Source organism: Thalassophryne amazonica, chromosome 6, assembly GCF_902500255.1.
Source record: "Thalassophryne amazonica chromosome 6, fThaAma1.1, whole genome shotgun sequence".
Taxonomy (NCBI): Eukaryota; Metazoa; Chordata; class Actinopteri; order Batrachoidiformes; family Batrachoididae; genus Thalassophryne; species Thalassophryne amazonica.
Window position 1 is genome coordinate 37,658,762 of NC_047108.1, and position 16,137 is coordinate 37,674,898.

General features: G+C 39.2%; 1 protein-coding gene across 2 annotated transcripts in view; it reads right to left on the bottom strand.

Annotated features, from left to right (window-relative positions):
* Window positions 1-16,137, bottom strand: part of mtor (mechanistic target of rapamycin kinase) — a 427,661-nt gene that overhangs the window by 125,194 nt on the left and 286,330 nt on the right. For both annotated transcript variants that reach the window (XM_034171997.1, XM_034171996.1), the window contains exons 33-34: window positions 15,081-15,158; window positions 13,490-13,597 (exon numbers count right to left, since the gene is read on the bottom strand). In XM_034171997.1, coding sequence (XP_034027888.1) covers window positions 13,490-13,597; window positions 15,081-15,158 — 186 coding nt within the window. The remainder of the gene's footprint in view (window positions 1-13,489; window positions 13,598-15,080; window positions 15,159-16,137) is intronic.

The following is a 16,137-nucleotide window of genomic DNA, read 5'->3' on the forward strand; positions in this document are numbered from 1 at the left end:
GTCATGGGCTTCTGTGGACGAGATTCCTGGGGACAGACAGATTTACCATATGGTATAATCCTAAAGATCAATATAAATGAAATCAAAGACACATTCAGTGACTTGGAAATTTTCAGGTAGCTATCTCCTGACATGTCTAAAGAAAACTGGCTGTAAAAGTCATGATTTGTATTCACAATACTGCTTATATTTCCTTTACCCAATTACTTATGGTCTGTGAAAATGGAGGACCAACACATGAAAAGCGGCTGTGATTTGTAAATCAATTTTTCTCAATCCTGGTCCTCAGGACAAAAAGTACAGTGCACTTTACATTTTATCCTTGCTCTAACTGCACATAAGGTCCCAATCAGGTGTGGATGTGTAGGCCATTGTTTAGCCAGCTACTGATTGGCTGAACACACCTGACCGAGGTGATCTTTGTCTGAGCAGATCCGGGACAAAAGGAAGATGTGCACTGTTTTGGGTCAAGGACCAGGATTGGAAACACTGTCCTAAACAGAATTAAATCTGAAACTATACAATACAAGCACATCTCAACAGTTTCGTTTCAACTCCATTGTGGTGGTGTAAAGAGGCAAAATTATAAATACTGTGTTTGCCAGACATAGAGACAAAACATTTACAAGTGAAAGTACACTCTGGCTAAGCCAAAAGGCAATTCTGTGGTAATGGAATTACAATGACAGCAAAATGTAGCTATAATTTTGCTTACCATTAAAACTCTGCAACACAAATCCACCTCCAATTCAGCAATTTGTGACCGTTTTTGAGACTGTGTCTCAATTAGGAGGCGTGTTATGGTCAAGAAAACTGTTGGGGACATTTTCCTCAAATTTGTTTTTAGCCATGACCTATGAGAACATATGTAACTAAGAGGCATTGCCTAAAAGAAAGAATGTGATTACATAAAAAACTGTAGAGAACAGATTTCTGTTTTTGGTTTTATTGCAGGTGCTGTAGCTTAATAAGGGTTCAGGGTATGGCCACATGAGGGTAAAGGTGAATGTTTAAATATATATGAAGTCAGTAACCCAAGGTGGTATGATTATCACAAGCATATGTGACTTTTCAGAATGAGAATCTCTCTTTCTTTTCATTGCAAAGTACAACAAAATTTAGGTAGCAGTTCTCCCAACTCAATACAATAAATAAAAAGGCGCCAATTTCAAATTACATGAATTTAAAAGCTATGACCAAGTGCGCTTGTTTCCAGAGCAGAAGGTTCTAGCTTCAACATTTGGTATAAGACGTGCCAAATCAATATGCAGATACATATCAGATCTGCAGTGGCAACCACAAATGAGGGAAAACAATATAGCCAATCATATTTTAATATATCAATCACAATTGCCACTGTTAGCTTGTATCTCACTCACTCATTCAATAACTCACTCATCTTCAACCACTTACTCCAATTAAGGGTCACAGGGGGGCTGAAGCCTATTCCAGCAGTCATGGGGCATGAGGCGGGGTGCACCCTGGACAGGATGCCAGTCTGGGCACATATACACAAACAAACACATTCACAACCACACGCACACCTACAGACAATTTAAAGTTTCCAATCCACCTAACTTATATGTCTTTGGATGTGGAAAGAAGCCGGAGCACATGGAGGGAACCCACGCAAACACAGGGAGCACATGTAAACTCCATGTTCATACGGATGTGGTTACAAAATACACAGACACACAGATTTTTTTTTTTTTTACACATTTGTGGATCTGGTTAAGGTGCGTTTACACATAACCAAGACGTGTTACGAATGTCATTTTTCTGTCATTCGTGACACATTCCTGACATTCTTAATGTGACTTAACGCATCTGAATGGATTTCTTAATAGTGTGTGTTGGTGCGTGATATTCTTGATATTCGTGGAGCATGTGCGCACTGCTTGATACATGTCACGGCAACTTTGGTGTACTTCAAATTTACACCGGAAATTTACACCACAAGCATGCAACGTTGATACATGAGGCCCAATGTCCATTGTTCACTGTAGTTAGCTACTATCACAAATTTCTCCAAAAATATTAGTTCTATCAACTTTCTGTTTTTGCAGCATTCATCCTTGACCCAAAATACATAAGCATACCAAACAGCAAATGTCAGTTCTTCCCAGGTCTTCCGTGAGCGAAGCCATATGCACGCATGCATACATGCACACAGAGGCCACTTGGCTATTATAATATAGATTCTAGATTTTATCATTACTGTGTTTATAATAGTCAAACAATCAAACAATATATATTTTAGAACATTTGACATTTATTGCACCTCAACAGGTCACAACCCATCAAATAAATCTAAAATTTAATTATACTCGTTGCAGCCCGTGGCCTTGATTCGCCCTAATTAAATAAATACATCGATGTTGTCTCAACAAAAACCTGAAGTTTGGAACTGAAGACAGAGACTGTGTTTCCACCCTCAGTCGAGAAATTCCTGTGATGTCTGGAGATAAGCCTGAGACATCCCCCATGGGCCAACACTGTGCTTCATAGCAAAGCAGAACTGTAACTCAAAGTTCTTCAAGGGGAACCCTTGCCTTTTTAACGGTTACGTTTCAGTCACTATGAATTACATGACATTATAATGGCTTCACGTCAGAATCTGAGCTTCTCCAGGCCAGGAGAACCCAAATTTTATGAATTCACACCAAGGCTAGAATCTCTCCACACTGCCAGAGGACCTTCACCCATGATAACACATAGCCATAAACTCTGAGTCTTGACAATCAGCTTTTATCTTTAGGTCTAAGTAAAAGAAAAGACCTTTGCTTGAAATAAAAAAAAATGCATCAGTATTATCTTATTCATATATAAAACTTCTAATGTTGTTTGTATTGATTAATCAAACAAAATGCTTTGCATATAATCATTCCATTTTATTGACATGTGTTCCTTTTAACTGATGTGTGTTTAAGTGTGATCTTTCTGCATTACCAATATGTTGATGGTGAAGTATTTTGTTTATCCAAAGGATGTGTTTAAGTGACGATTAATAATGTGTATCCATTCGAGTGTCTTAGAACAATAGTATACCAAAACAGTTAATTTTGGTATACTACCAAAATAATTAACTTTCTCTCTTTATTGCCTTGCCTCTTCACTCTCTTTACCCTCTTGCCGCTCTCTCTCTTTTTCCTTGGTTAAACGCTTAATTATTTTCGGGTCAACAAGGCCCCGTGCTAAGCTAACCTAGCTGAAGCTACCACGTGGCATTCATTCTTTGTTTTATTGTTGTCTCAATTTTTGAGAATTTTAACCTGACACTGCGTCAAGTCTTTCGAAGTTTTAAGTGAACTTCCGATCTGAACTTTTCAAAATAATAGCGAATTGACAGAAAAGCGACTTTCCTTTTTCTGTAACTTTTCAACACTTTTAAAGTTTTAATTTTTTTTCTAAATTCACAAAGACTTTTAATCTGGCTCCAACAAATGTTGTAAAAGCTACTAGAACTCATTTTCAACAAACGCCTTCCACCTCTGGGGACGACCTGACTGCAAGCAGCCATCCGGTCGGTAAAGCCAGCTGACACAAGCCTTTGGGATCACCTGGAGAGATCACTGAGTTAACCTCTGACCCAAGTGAGCACGCTGCAAAGAGTCTACATCAACGACAGATGGACGGGCCGTCTGAACCACCTCAACGGTTCAGCTAAGTGGACCCAGTTAAAGGTTCCAGGAAAATGATTTTGTTGTCAATGGATGCAAAGTGGCTTCTTTTTAAACCTATTCATAGGTTTGTTTAATAATTTTCTTAAAATTAATTGGCTTCAAATTTCATCATTAAATTCTAATCAGATTTATTCACTTAAAGTCTTTAAGCTTCATCTCTCTTTTTTTCACGTCTCATGATTTAAGCAAATTGTGTCCATAAATGAACTTATTTAATCACTGTCCACAAAAATGCCAGTAAACTGTTCATTTCTTGTATAATTGTAAATAAATTGTAAATATTTCTGCTGTGGTTCATTTGGTGGTCAGAAGGAAACCTTTGGTCAATTGTATCGTAGAATTCAGCCTTTCAGAATTGAGACTGATTAATTACACTGAGACTGATTAATTAATTTGAGACTGATAAATTAATGAATGTTTAAAGTACCTATGCTTCAAATATGTGGTGCCCTGAGGATTAATTATCCTAATTAAATAATAATTATTAAACCCTTGTTAATTATTTTGGTGACCCATTAAATGAGACCAACTTAATTCAATTTGGGAGTTTAACTACTTATTCATTACATTTATATTGGTGCCCGCGTGTGAGCCTATCTAGAACTGACTAATTTTCTTACATCTTTACGGTCCCCCGTTGTGAGGCATATAAGCAATATTTGCTACATCATTCACATGTACATTCTTGGCTTTTATCTCAGTAAGGGGAAAGTAATGCCTGTAGTTCCATTTGAAAAATGCAAATGATGTGTGTATATCTTGGTCGTTGGTGTGAGGAGGAGAGGAAGCAGAAAGTTTGACCACATTACACCCATTTTAGCATCTCTTCACTGGCTTCCTGTTTCTGTGAGGTCAGATTTTAAGGTTCTGCTATTAACCTATAAAATTATTCACGGACTAGCACTTCCCTACTTAATTGACCTAATTAAACCCTACGTTTAATTAGGTCCATTAATACCGGCCCAGGCTCTGCGTTCTCAGGGTGGAGGACTACTTTGTGTCCCTAGGGTGAATAAAAAAATCTGCAGGCCACAGACCTTTCTCTTATCGTGGACCCGTTTTGTGGCATGATCTCCCTTCGGCAATAAAACAGTCAGATTCTGTAGAGACCTTCAAATCCAGATTTAAGACACATTTATTTTCCCTCTCATATGGCTAGCATACTGGCATAGCATGGTACTCTGCTTCCAATCCTTTTAATCCTTTTATTAGTAAACTGAGTGGATCTCGGCCTCAACTTCAGTCTGTTTGTTAAGCTTAGGGCTAGCAGCTGGCGATCTCTTTAGTATTTTCTGTGCTTTCCGGTTGCTTAATCCTGATGAATTTTACCTTAGGTGTACTTTTTCTGACCGACTGATTCTGCCTTTTTTTCCCCAATCTGTCAGAGGTGTGGATGATGCCATGACGTCTCGTGCTGGATTTGACGACTGAATAATTTTCTGAAACGGACCTGGAACAGACTCTACTGTGGGAACAGGCCCACTCAATGGCATGATGGATAATCCCTGCTTCTGGAATGGACGCCTACATGGACTTATCAACAAATTCATCTTTTGCTATTATATTCTGTTTTGTAAAACTTGCAAAATCTTGTGACTGTTAGAATGGCGAAAGCAGTGGGTCACCCCTCTGAGTCTGATCTGCTTGAGGTTTCTTTGTCAATATCATCAGAGGGAGTTTTTTCTTACCAATGTCACCTGTGTGCTTGCTCTAGGGGTTGGTAAGGTTAAACCTTACGTGAGTGAGGCGCCTTGAGGCAGCTTTGTTGTGCTTTGGCGCAATATAAACTAAATTAATTAAATTCATTAAAATTAAACTCCTGTCCACCTCTGCCTCTGGTTGGTTTACCGTGAAATTTTACTCTTCTTTAGACAATCACCAACACTTATGCAGTTGTCCTGCCCCCCAACCAAAGAAAAGAAAAAAAACACATCAACAACTTTGCAGCTCAGCTGCATCTGAGTGATGAAAACAGCTTCAATGAGCTTAATGATAGTAACTAGCTGCATTTTTTTTGTGAGTAACGATAACAGTGTTTGTAAACAGTAATTAGTTTGATTACCCGTTACTGAAAAAAATAAGGCCATTTGTAATAGCATTTATTTTAACAGCGTTATTCCCATCAGTGGTTACGTCCAAGAAAAATTTCCCTGCTGGGACAATAAAGTCTGTTTGATTTGAAAAAGAATATTGTTTCATGATATTGAATGTCGCACTTCATTCATCCTTAATTTAAATTAAAGACCCACTGGCATGGATAATAGTCCGAATGTTATTAAAATGGACAAAAGCCATTTCAGGCCTGTGTTTTTACCAAATCCAAAGTGAATATTTTTAAAGACTATCACTTACTACAAAAACAAGTGACCTCAAAAACACATTTTTTGGGAGTTTCAAGTGAATGTGAACTAAAATTAAAATTAAAAATTCCTTTAAAGCAGGATGAAAACAACCTTTAATAGGCTACAATAAACATAATAAAGAAAAAACTTCAACAGCAAAGACATTCCATACCTGTACTGCCAAAAGGAATGTGGATGATAGAAAATCATCTTGAGATTGGCTTAAAATATAAAACTGTCAATCAAACTGAAATAAATTAGTTTAAGAGGATTATAGCCCACTTATTTTCTTTTCTCGTGTTGGAATTTCACATTTTTCTGAGAAGGTTAAGAATTCTATCACACTACATATATCTCTTAAGATCACAAGAGTACAAGAGAGAAGGGGTTCATTCCGTGTGAAATCATCAGATTTTCCAAAATCTTCCCGGGTCACAGACTCGGATTCTCATGATTTTTTTTTTTTTTTTACAAGTACCCACATATGTCTGATGAACACATGCAAAATATTTCTACTTTATTCCAAATAGTTTTTTAGATATATTTTTTAAATCAGGGTACCCATAATCCTATTTTACACTCGCGAATGCATGAGCATTTGAGCTTTTATTCATTTTTAAAAGGCATTATCTCAGCTACAAATGCAGATATAAAGCTCAAATTTGGAATACACCTTATTTGGGCACCCCAGATACAGTAGTAAATTTCAAAAATGGGATACAGAGCTAATTTTTCATTCTGTAGCATCATAAAAATGACAGTTTGTCCATTCAGATATTATCAGTTATCAAGTTGTTCACCAATGAACAACTTGATAACTGACAGGGTGTATGGTTTTCTTCAGGGTGTATAAAGCCATATTCATTGATATAACAACTTGATAACGATTTTATCATATACCTATAAATGATGCACGCAGAACACAATGCGTGTGCTCTCCCTTCGCTCACTGCCTCCGGGGGTACGGATGCGGGACCCGCAAAGAATCCAAGTCATGGCCACGGAGCTTTGCGGCTGCGGTTACCGAGACACCTTCGCAATTTACGTCGATATTTTGATGATTTCTTCATTTACAGCAGCTTCATGAAACAAATGTTCTCGGATGATTATCAGCACGACGGCGAGCTTACAGGCTAACCTCAGATAACACTAGAGGACAGTTGCCAGTTATGGCTTCTGAAACAAGCGAGAAAACAAAGAAACAGCACCGTTCAGCTGAAGCATTAGTGGACGTACGTGACACCGGTGGGAAATACATACGTGGAACAAGAAGCGAAGCTCTTAACAGACAAAGAATATTTTACGTCCACTAATGCTTCAGCTGAACGGTGCTGTTTCTTTTTTTCTCGCTTGTTTCAGATGCCATAACTGACAACTGTCTTCTAGTGTTAGCGGAGGTTAGCCTGTAAGCTTGCCATTGTGCTGATAATCATTCGAGTACATTTGTTTAATGAAGCTGCTGTAAATGAAGAAATTCATCAAAATATCGACATAAATTGCGAAGGTGTTTTGCTTCTTTCATCATCCATCCAAGTCAAGTGCCAAGCACTGTTTTCTAAGCGAGGCGGAAAGAATTGTACGTGACACCTGATTGGCTGATTTACTTGGGTGGTATGAAAAATATTACCCGTCCGAGAAAAGGGTGTATTGCTATTAATTCTTTAGTGTTTTATCCAATCACGTTGGCGTATCATTTATAGGTATAAGATAAAGCTTTATATTTGCATTTTTAGCTGAAATAATGCTTTTGAAAAATGAAAAAAGCTCAAAATGCATTTGCGAGTGAAAAATAGGATTGTGGGTACCTTTTTAAAAAAAAAATTATATCTAAAAACTACTTGGAATTAAGCAGAACTATTTTGCATGTGTTCATCAGACATATGTAGGTACTTGCAAAAAAAAAAAAAAAAAGAAAAATCATAAAAATCTGAGTCGGTGATCTGGGAAGCACCTGATGATTTCACACAGAAGGACCCAAGGAATAGTTTTAAACTAATTTCAAACTGGCTGTCATTGGGACAGACGTACAAGAAATCACTCTGAAATACGTACGAGGGCAGTCCATAAAGTATAGGTCCTTTTTATTTTTTTCAAAAACTATATGGATTTCATTCATATGTTTTTACGTCAGACATGCTTGAACCCTCGTGCGCATGCGTGAGTTTTTCCACGCCTGTCGGTGACGTCATTCGCCTGTGAGCACTCCTTGTGGGAGGAGTCATCCAGCCCCTTGTCGGAATTCCTTTGTCTGAGAAGTTGCTGAGAGACTGGCACTTTGTTTGATCAAATTTTTTCTAAACCTGTGAGACACATCGAAGTGGACACGGTTCGAAAAATTAAGCTGGTTTTCCGTGAAAATTTTAACGGCTGATGAGAGATTTTGAGGTGATACTGTCGCTTTAAGGACTTCCCACGGTGCGAGACGTCGCGCAACGCTCTCAGGCGCCGTCGTCAGCCTGTTTCAAGCTGAAAGCCTCCACATTTCAGGCTCTATTGATCCAGGACGTCGTGAGAGAACAGAGAAGTTTCAGAAGAAGTCGGTTTCAGCATTTTATCCGGATATTCCACTGTTAAAGGAGATTTTTTTTAATGCAAGACATGCGGGCGGATTGCTTTTTGATTTTAATGAAAGATGTGCGGACGGGTCCGCGCGTCGGGACGCAGCCGGCGCGGTGCGGCGGCACAGGAAAAACACCTCCGTGTTGATAACCATTTGTAAAATCCAGGCGGCTTTTGATGGCTTTCAGTGGAGTGAGTATATGAGAAATTGTTTAACAGCTGGACATGTTCCAACTTGTCCTTAAGGCTTCCAACGGAGGTGTTTTTCCTGTGGCGGAGCGTCGCAGCATGTCTGACGTAAAAACATATGAATGAAATCCATATAGTTTTTGAAAAAAATAAAAAGGACCTATACTTTATGGACAGACCTCGTATACAACCCCAATTCCAATGAAGTTGTGACGTTGTGTAAAATGTAAATAAAAACAGAATCCAATGATTTGCAAATCCTCTTCAACCTATATTCAATTGAATACACCATAAAGACAAGCTATTTAATGTTCAAACTGATAAACTTTATTGTTTTGTGCAAATATTTGCTCATTTTGAAATGGATGCCTGCAACACATTTCAAAAAAGTTGGGACAGGCAACAAAAGACTGGGAAAGTTGATGAATGCTCAAAGAACACCTAATTGGAAACAGGTGAGTGTCATGATTGGGTATAAAAGGAGCATCCCCAAAAGGCTCAGCCATTCACAAGCAAAGATGGGGCGAAGATCACCACTTTGTGAACAACTGTGTGAAGAAATAGTCCAACAGTTTAAGAACATTGTTTCTCAACGTTCAATTGCAAGGAATTTAGGGATTCCATCATCTACAGTCCATAATGTAATCAGAAGATTCAGAAAATCTGGAGAACTTTTTACACGTAAGCAGCAAGGCCAAAAACCAACATTGAATGCCCATGACCTTTGATCCCTCAGGATCACTGAACACTTCAGAAAACCATTGTCAGTTAACACAGTTCATCGCTCCATCTACAAGTGCAAGTTAAAACTCTACCATGCAAAGCGAAAGCCATGCATCAACAACATCCAGAAACGCCACCGCCTTCTCTGGGACTGAGCTCATTTGAAATGGACAGACACAAAGTGGAAACGTGTGCTGTGGTCTGATGGGTTAACGTTTCAAATTGTTTTTGGAAATCATGGACGTTGTGTCCTCCAGACTAAAGAGGAAAAAGACCATCCAGATTGTTACCAGCACAAAGTTCAAAAGCCAGCATCTGTGATGGTATGGGGGTGCAGGGGTCAAAATACATTTTTTAACCTACTTGCACTGGCACTAGTCACAAAAAAATTACTTGCACCAAATAAAAGTTACTTGCACAACCAAAAGTCAGTCTTATATCAACCTTAAAACTCGTCCTCTGATGTGTCAGACTCTTTCTCTCTGGGGAGACTTTGAGGGGAGAGCAGCAGCAGCAGCAGCGGCAGCCAGTTTTTTTTTCACATGCGCATGCGAACGAATTGTCCGTGAAGATTATTTTATTTATTAACTACACAGATGTATAATAAAACAAATGGTGACTGGTTTATAACACAATTATGACAGAGTTTGAGGGGAGAGAGAGAGAGAGGAACTGCAGCGACAGCCAGTTTTTTTTTTCACGTCCGCACACAAACTAATCATCCATGAAGATAATTTTATTAACTACACAGATGTATAATAAAACAAATGGTGACTGGTTTATAACACAATGATGACAGAGTTTGAGGGGACAGAGAGCGAGGAACCGCAGCGGTAGACAGTTTTTTTTTTCTTTTCTTTGTTTACATGTGCGCGTGCAAATGGGACACGAGGTCCTCAAACTGGAGCTCCTGCAGCTCCAGTTATTTGCTGCAGCTCCTGCAGCAAATAATGAAACTCCCCGAATTGGGAACGTCTCATGAGGATGTTGTGAACCCAGGGACGGCGCCGCTGGCAACGTTTGTCAGCTTTCCACAACAAACAGAGCACAGCAACTCGCTCTGTGTGTGAGAGTCATAAAATGCAGGGCAGATGAAGACAACACACTGGAAATTGTTTTTTTCCTGATTTATTCTTTTATTGGTTAATTCTACTGGTGCTTATATTTGATAAAACTTGGATAAAGTTACTTGCACCAGTGCTAGTGCAGTATAAAATTACGTGCACCGCTCAAATAATACATGCACAAACTAGCACATGCACGTACTAATTCGACCCCTGTGATGTGTTAGTGCCCATGGTATGGGCAACTTACACATCTGTGATGGCACCATCAATGCTGAAAGGTATATCCAGGTTTTGGAGCAACACATGCTGCCATCCAAGCAACGTCTTTTCCAGGGATGTTCCTGCTTACTTGTCTTGCTTCAGTAAGACAATGTCAAGCCACATTCTGCACATGTTACAACAACATGACTTCGTAGTAAAAGAGTGCAGGTACTAGATCTGTGATAGCACCATCAATGCTGAAAGGTACATCCAGGTTTTGGAGCAACACATGCTGCCATCCAAGCAATGTCTTTTCCAGGGATGTTCCTGCTTGCTTGTCTTGCTTCAGCAAGACAATGCCAAGCCATATTCTGCACGTTACAACAACATGACTTCGGAGTAAAAGAGTGCAGGTACTAGACTGGCCTGCCTGCAGTCCAGACCTATCGCCCATTGAAAATGTGTGGCGCATTATGAAGTGTAAAATACAACAACAGAGACCACAGACTGTTGAACAACTGAAGTTGTACATCAAGCAAGAATGGGAAAGAATTCCACCCACAAAGCTTCAACAATTAGTGTCCTCAGTTCCCAAACACTTATTGAGTGTTGTTAGAAGGAAAGATGATGTAACACAGTGGTAAACATACCACTGTCCCAGCTTTTTGAAACGTGTTGCAGGCATCCATTTCAAAATGAGCAAATATTTGCACAAAAACAATTAAGTTTATCAGTTTGAACATTGAATATCTTGTCTTTGTGGTGCATTCAATTGAATACAGGTTGAAGAGGATTTACAAATCATTGTATTCTGTTTTTATTTACATTTTACACAACGTCCCAACTTCACTGGAATTGGAGTTGTACATAAACGGTGGGGTTGATGGTTTTTCATACACCATTTGTCATATTGCTCATCCTTTGATGAGGAACCAAAAGGCTTTGCAATAATTTCTTGACAAATGAGGCCAGCCTCCATTAAATCCCCATGGACAAAAGTGATGTGTGTAGCAAAACAGCAGGTTTGGTGCTGCCGTTATGACCTGTTCACATAGAAGGTCCTAAACGTGTCTTCTCTATTTATGAATGGAAAACATTGAAAGGGGTCAAAATTATTGTGAATTTAGTGCAGAGGAATTGTAGCATGTGTGTGGTTATTTCCATCCAAATGTCAACCTAACCTGCAGCAAGAAACAAGGGTAAACAGCATTATGCACGTCATATTACACCAAGCAGCTTGTGGATGAAGTTCAGTCAGGAATGGTGTGTCACAAATCAAAGGCTTATCTGTTTAACTGTCTGATTGGACATTTTGCCCTCAACATGCACATACAAGGTCTTAGATGAGCTCTTTTTATTCAGTTGGGGCGCGGGGGGGGGCGGGGGTTCAAATTGTAAAGGATAAACTCTTGATCTCCTCAGAGAGTACGAGTTTAACAAAGATGGCATCTGTATCAAGTTTCAAATGTCTGACTGACGGCACCATTCTTCCCAATTATGTATAGATTTGTGGTTCTTTCATCTTAACAGCATGAACAACTATGTAATTTGCAAATAATGATAATAATCATCATAATTGTATTCAGGCAGCAGCAAGTCTTTGGCTGAAGTTACTGTGCAGTGTGGATTACATGAAATTAGCTCTTTAATTTTTCCTTCTCAGGGTATCCTACTTGTAGACAACAAGAACTGACACAGGCTGAGCCGGACAGCAGGTCATCCTCCAGCAGGTGCTTGGAGGCATCATGACACAGCTGCTACGACTCATTTCAGGAGACCTATCCACTGCCGCAACCACAACTATGTCATCATCCCACAGAAGATGATGGACAAAAATGAACCACAGGCTTTCTAAAAGCAGTAAGAAGACCTCTCAGCATTCTGTGGCTGTCCTGTAATGGAGTGGCCTATGTAACTTCTCCCAAAGTTTATAGGGAGAGCAGCATCATATCACCCTTACATGGCATCTTACCCGCCAACAGAACAAATTACATAATGTCCTGGAGGACCACCATCAATCAAGTGGAACAATTCCCATTCCCACAAGAACACTATAATTTGTCACCACAGCTGCTACACAATGTGCAATGCAATTTATAGCTGGAGGGCCTGACTAAGAAAAAAGAAAAAGACCTGCAGCAGGTTGGTCTTGCATGGTTCATCTAGCGCAAACCGTCTTCAGCTGCACTGAACCTCTAACGTAAAAAAGTCATCTTTTGAATGAATGATCATCAAGCAGCAGAGACCAACTGCCTCATGGATGATCATTTAGTGGTGGAGAGCCACCATCCTAGAAAAGACTCCTGGACCCTCACAGCTCCACAGTGCTGCCATGACACCAGCTGTACTACCACAGCACAATAATGCTCACTCCCAGTTCACCTCTTCTTCATTTTCATTTAGTTTCAGACCCAAAGCATGCTAGTGGGATTCTATGTTCCACATGGCAAGTGATGTGTGAGGAACATTACCAAACCTGCAGCCACTGACTCAGTCCCAGATAAGCAAAGGAAAATAGGCAGATGGATAGATGTAGAAATGTCAAAGATGGTGAAACATTCACCGAGGTAAAAGAGTGTGTGGTTTGCATGTGCACATATGGCTGAGTAGTAATGGCTCCCATTAGTAACAGTAGCATTTCCAACATCTGCTTTGCATTCCATTTGGATGAGCACATTTGTGTGTGGGTGTGTGTCTGTGTCCTCACATAATGTGCTGCAGTTACCTGAAGCCTCTCCCACCATGTTTCCCTGATGATGTCCCTCCTCTCTGGCACCAGTTTGTACTGGATTACCTCCTCCAGCTCGGACAGCATCTGGCAGGACACCATGGCCTATGAATCAAACATACATACACTCATGAATTGTACTATATTTTTTATGCAAAATATATGTGTTAATGGCAGGCATTAGAAAAGCCTCTCCAGTGTAATAAACATAGATCACTCTTTCATTATTTTTTTTAGCTTCTGATGTAATACACCAAAAGTATTTGGCTACATCATGAACCTGTATGTAATGCACCTGTGAGAAAAGACTTGTCATCTCCAAACTGAACAAAAAAGGAAGTGTTTTTTCTCAACACTGTTGCCAATATGCTTGCTCACTGAATTGGTCAGTTCTAGACCTTACTTGTGTACTCTATAAGGTCACATAAATCGAATAAAGTACTAATATTCGTAGTTTGTTTTGTTTATTTTGTTACTGTTATTATTGGGGGTGGATAATCGAGCCAAAGCTCAAGCAGTTTATTAATCTTGACTCGTGCTGCAATTGTGAATTGAGCACAGAAATTTCGCTACCTCACCTAAAGCCACTGCAAGCACACTGTTGTGTTACAAGAAGTCACCTTCTGTTCCGCACTTTTACCAAACACACATAGTAGAGAAGCTTGAATCTTCAACTGGACTGGGTTGCTGGACACAACCTAATTGCAGAAGCTTCCTCAAGCTTGATTCAAGCATCTCTACTATGGAAGCCACCTGGACAACTGAGAGCCTTCACAGAAACAAACACACATAGCTCTGTTCTAGAGTGGAGGTAAGAAATGAGACCATTTACAGGTTTATATTGTAATATGTATGAGAAACCGCTTCCACCACAATATGACACAATGATATGACACAACACTCGACAATTCAAGCTATTTCCAGACTATCAGGTTGTCTGCTGTATATGTATTCATTGTTTGAGTCAGCTTGACAAGTCGCTCAAATAATTCTCAAGACCGGTTATTATGGCCAAAGCAGATGGTCACCACTGAGTTTGGTCTGCTTGAGGTTTCTTTCTAGAATCACAAAATACCTAAGGGAGCTTTTTTTTTCGGATCACTGTTGCTAATGTGCTTTCTCGGGGGGGGGGGGGGGGGGGGGATTGGTCAAGATTTTCGAAACACTTTGGGGTGACTTGTGCTGTGATTTGGCAATGTATAGATATACTGGATGGAAATGATTTGCGCATAGTGCTTTGAAGTGACTTTTGTTATGACTTGGTTCTACTTGTATACAAGTAGATTTAATTATTTAAATCAAGTGGCTTTTATCATAATTTTAGCTGACCACAGCTGTATGAAACATTGTGCATGCTGTTATTTAGCTCAGATAATTCTACACATAGAGATAAAGTAAGGCCAGTGGGAAGAAGAGATATTACAAATATTTATGCATCTGACTTCCAAAGAACAGATCAAAATTGCATAAATCATTGCTGAAATATAATTCTCTCATTGTGGCATCTCTACACATGGATGCTATGAAAAATGAGATCGTCAAGTGAAGCCAAGCACTGAATATTTGGCGGATTAAAGGGAACACTCACCCCGTATGCTCGACTGTAGCTTTCACCAGCCATGGCTGTCAGCTCAGCATCCAAGAGGTCTCTTGCTTTGTCAATACACTACATCAAATCAGACATTTGATTCTAAATCAGTTGCATCAAAAAATAAGTCTGAAGATATCAACAAGCAGTTACAATGCAAATGCAAACCCCCAAATCCACAAAATATGCCATTTGTTTATTTACTAATGTGGTAGAACTTAAGGTAAATGGTTTAGTTCAGGGTGTGATTACCAGGTTTAGACTACAGGATCAGAACTGATGTGACCACAAAGTCAATATAAAACTGCAAACTAGTGTGCCTCCAAATACCCATACTGCATGTATGTTTTCATTTCCAACTAATGTAATTTAAATACTAATCAATCATTTATTCTGCAAAATATCAGTAAATGAAGAAATCAATTTCCAATTTTAATCAATCAGTCAGTCAATCAGTCAATCAACCAGTGCTCAATATATGTTCAAATCACAGGGTTTTTTATTGTTTAACATTTTGTCTTGATAAAACAAAGAATTAATCATTAAAATATGTCCATTTATTTTCTTTTGACAGATAACGTAGTTCATCCACTAAATGTTTCAGTGAAACTTCCATCAGAATCAGCTACATTTGGCACCAAACTAGAATATAAAATCACTTGGTGCAGATGCCAGGAGACGTGTTGTTGCTTGCTGCTCATATTGTGGCTGCCTAAGTACTGCCAACAGCGACACATTAATGCACCTCGGACAAGAACACTGAAAAATGGTTTGAAGCTGTGCTTAGAGCAAAGTGTTATACAACCCCTGGCAAAAATTATGGAATCACCGGTCTTGGAGGATGTTCATTCAGTTGTTTAATTTTGTAGAAAAAAAGCAGATCACAGACATGACACAAAACTAAAGTCATTTCAAATGGCAACTTTCTGGCTTTAAGAAACACTAAGAAATCAGGAAAAAAAAATTGTGGCAGTTAGACCAAGCAGAGGGAAAAAAATATGGAATCACTCAATTCTGAGGAAAAAATTATGGAATCATGAAAAACAAAAGAATGCTC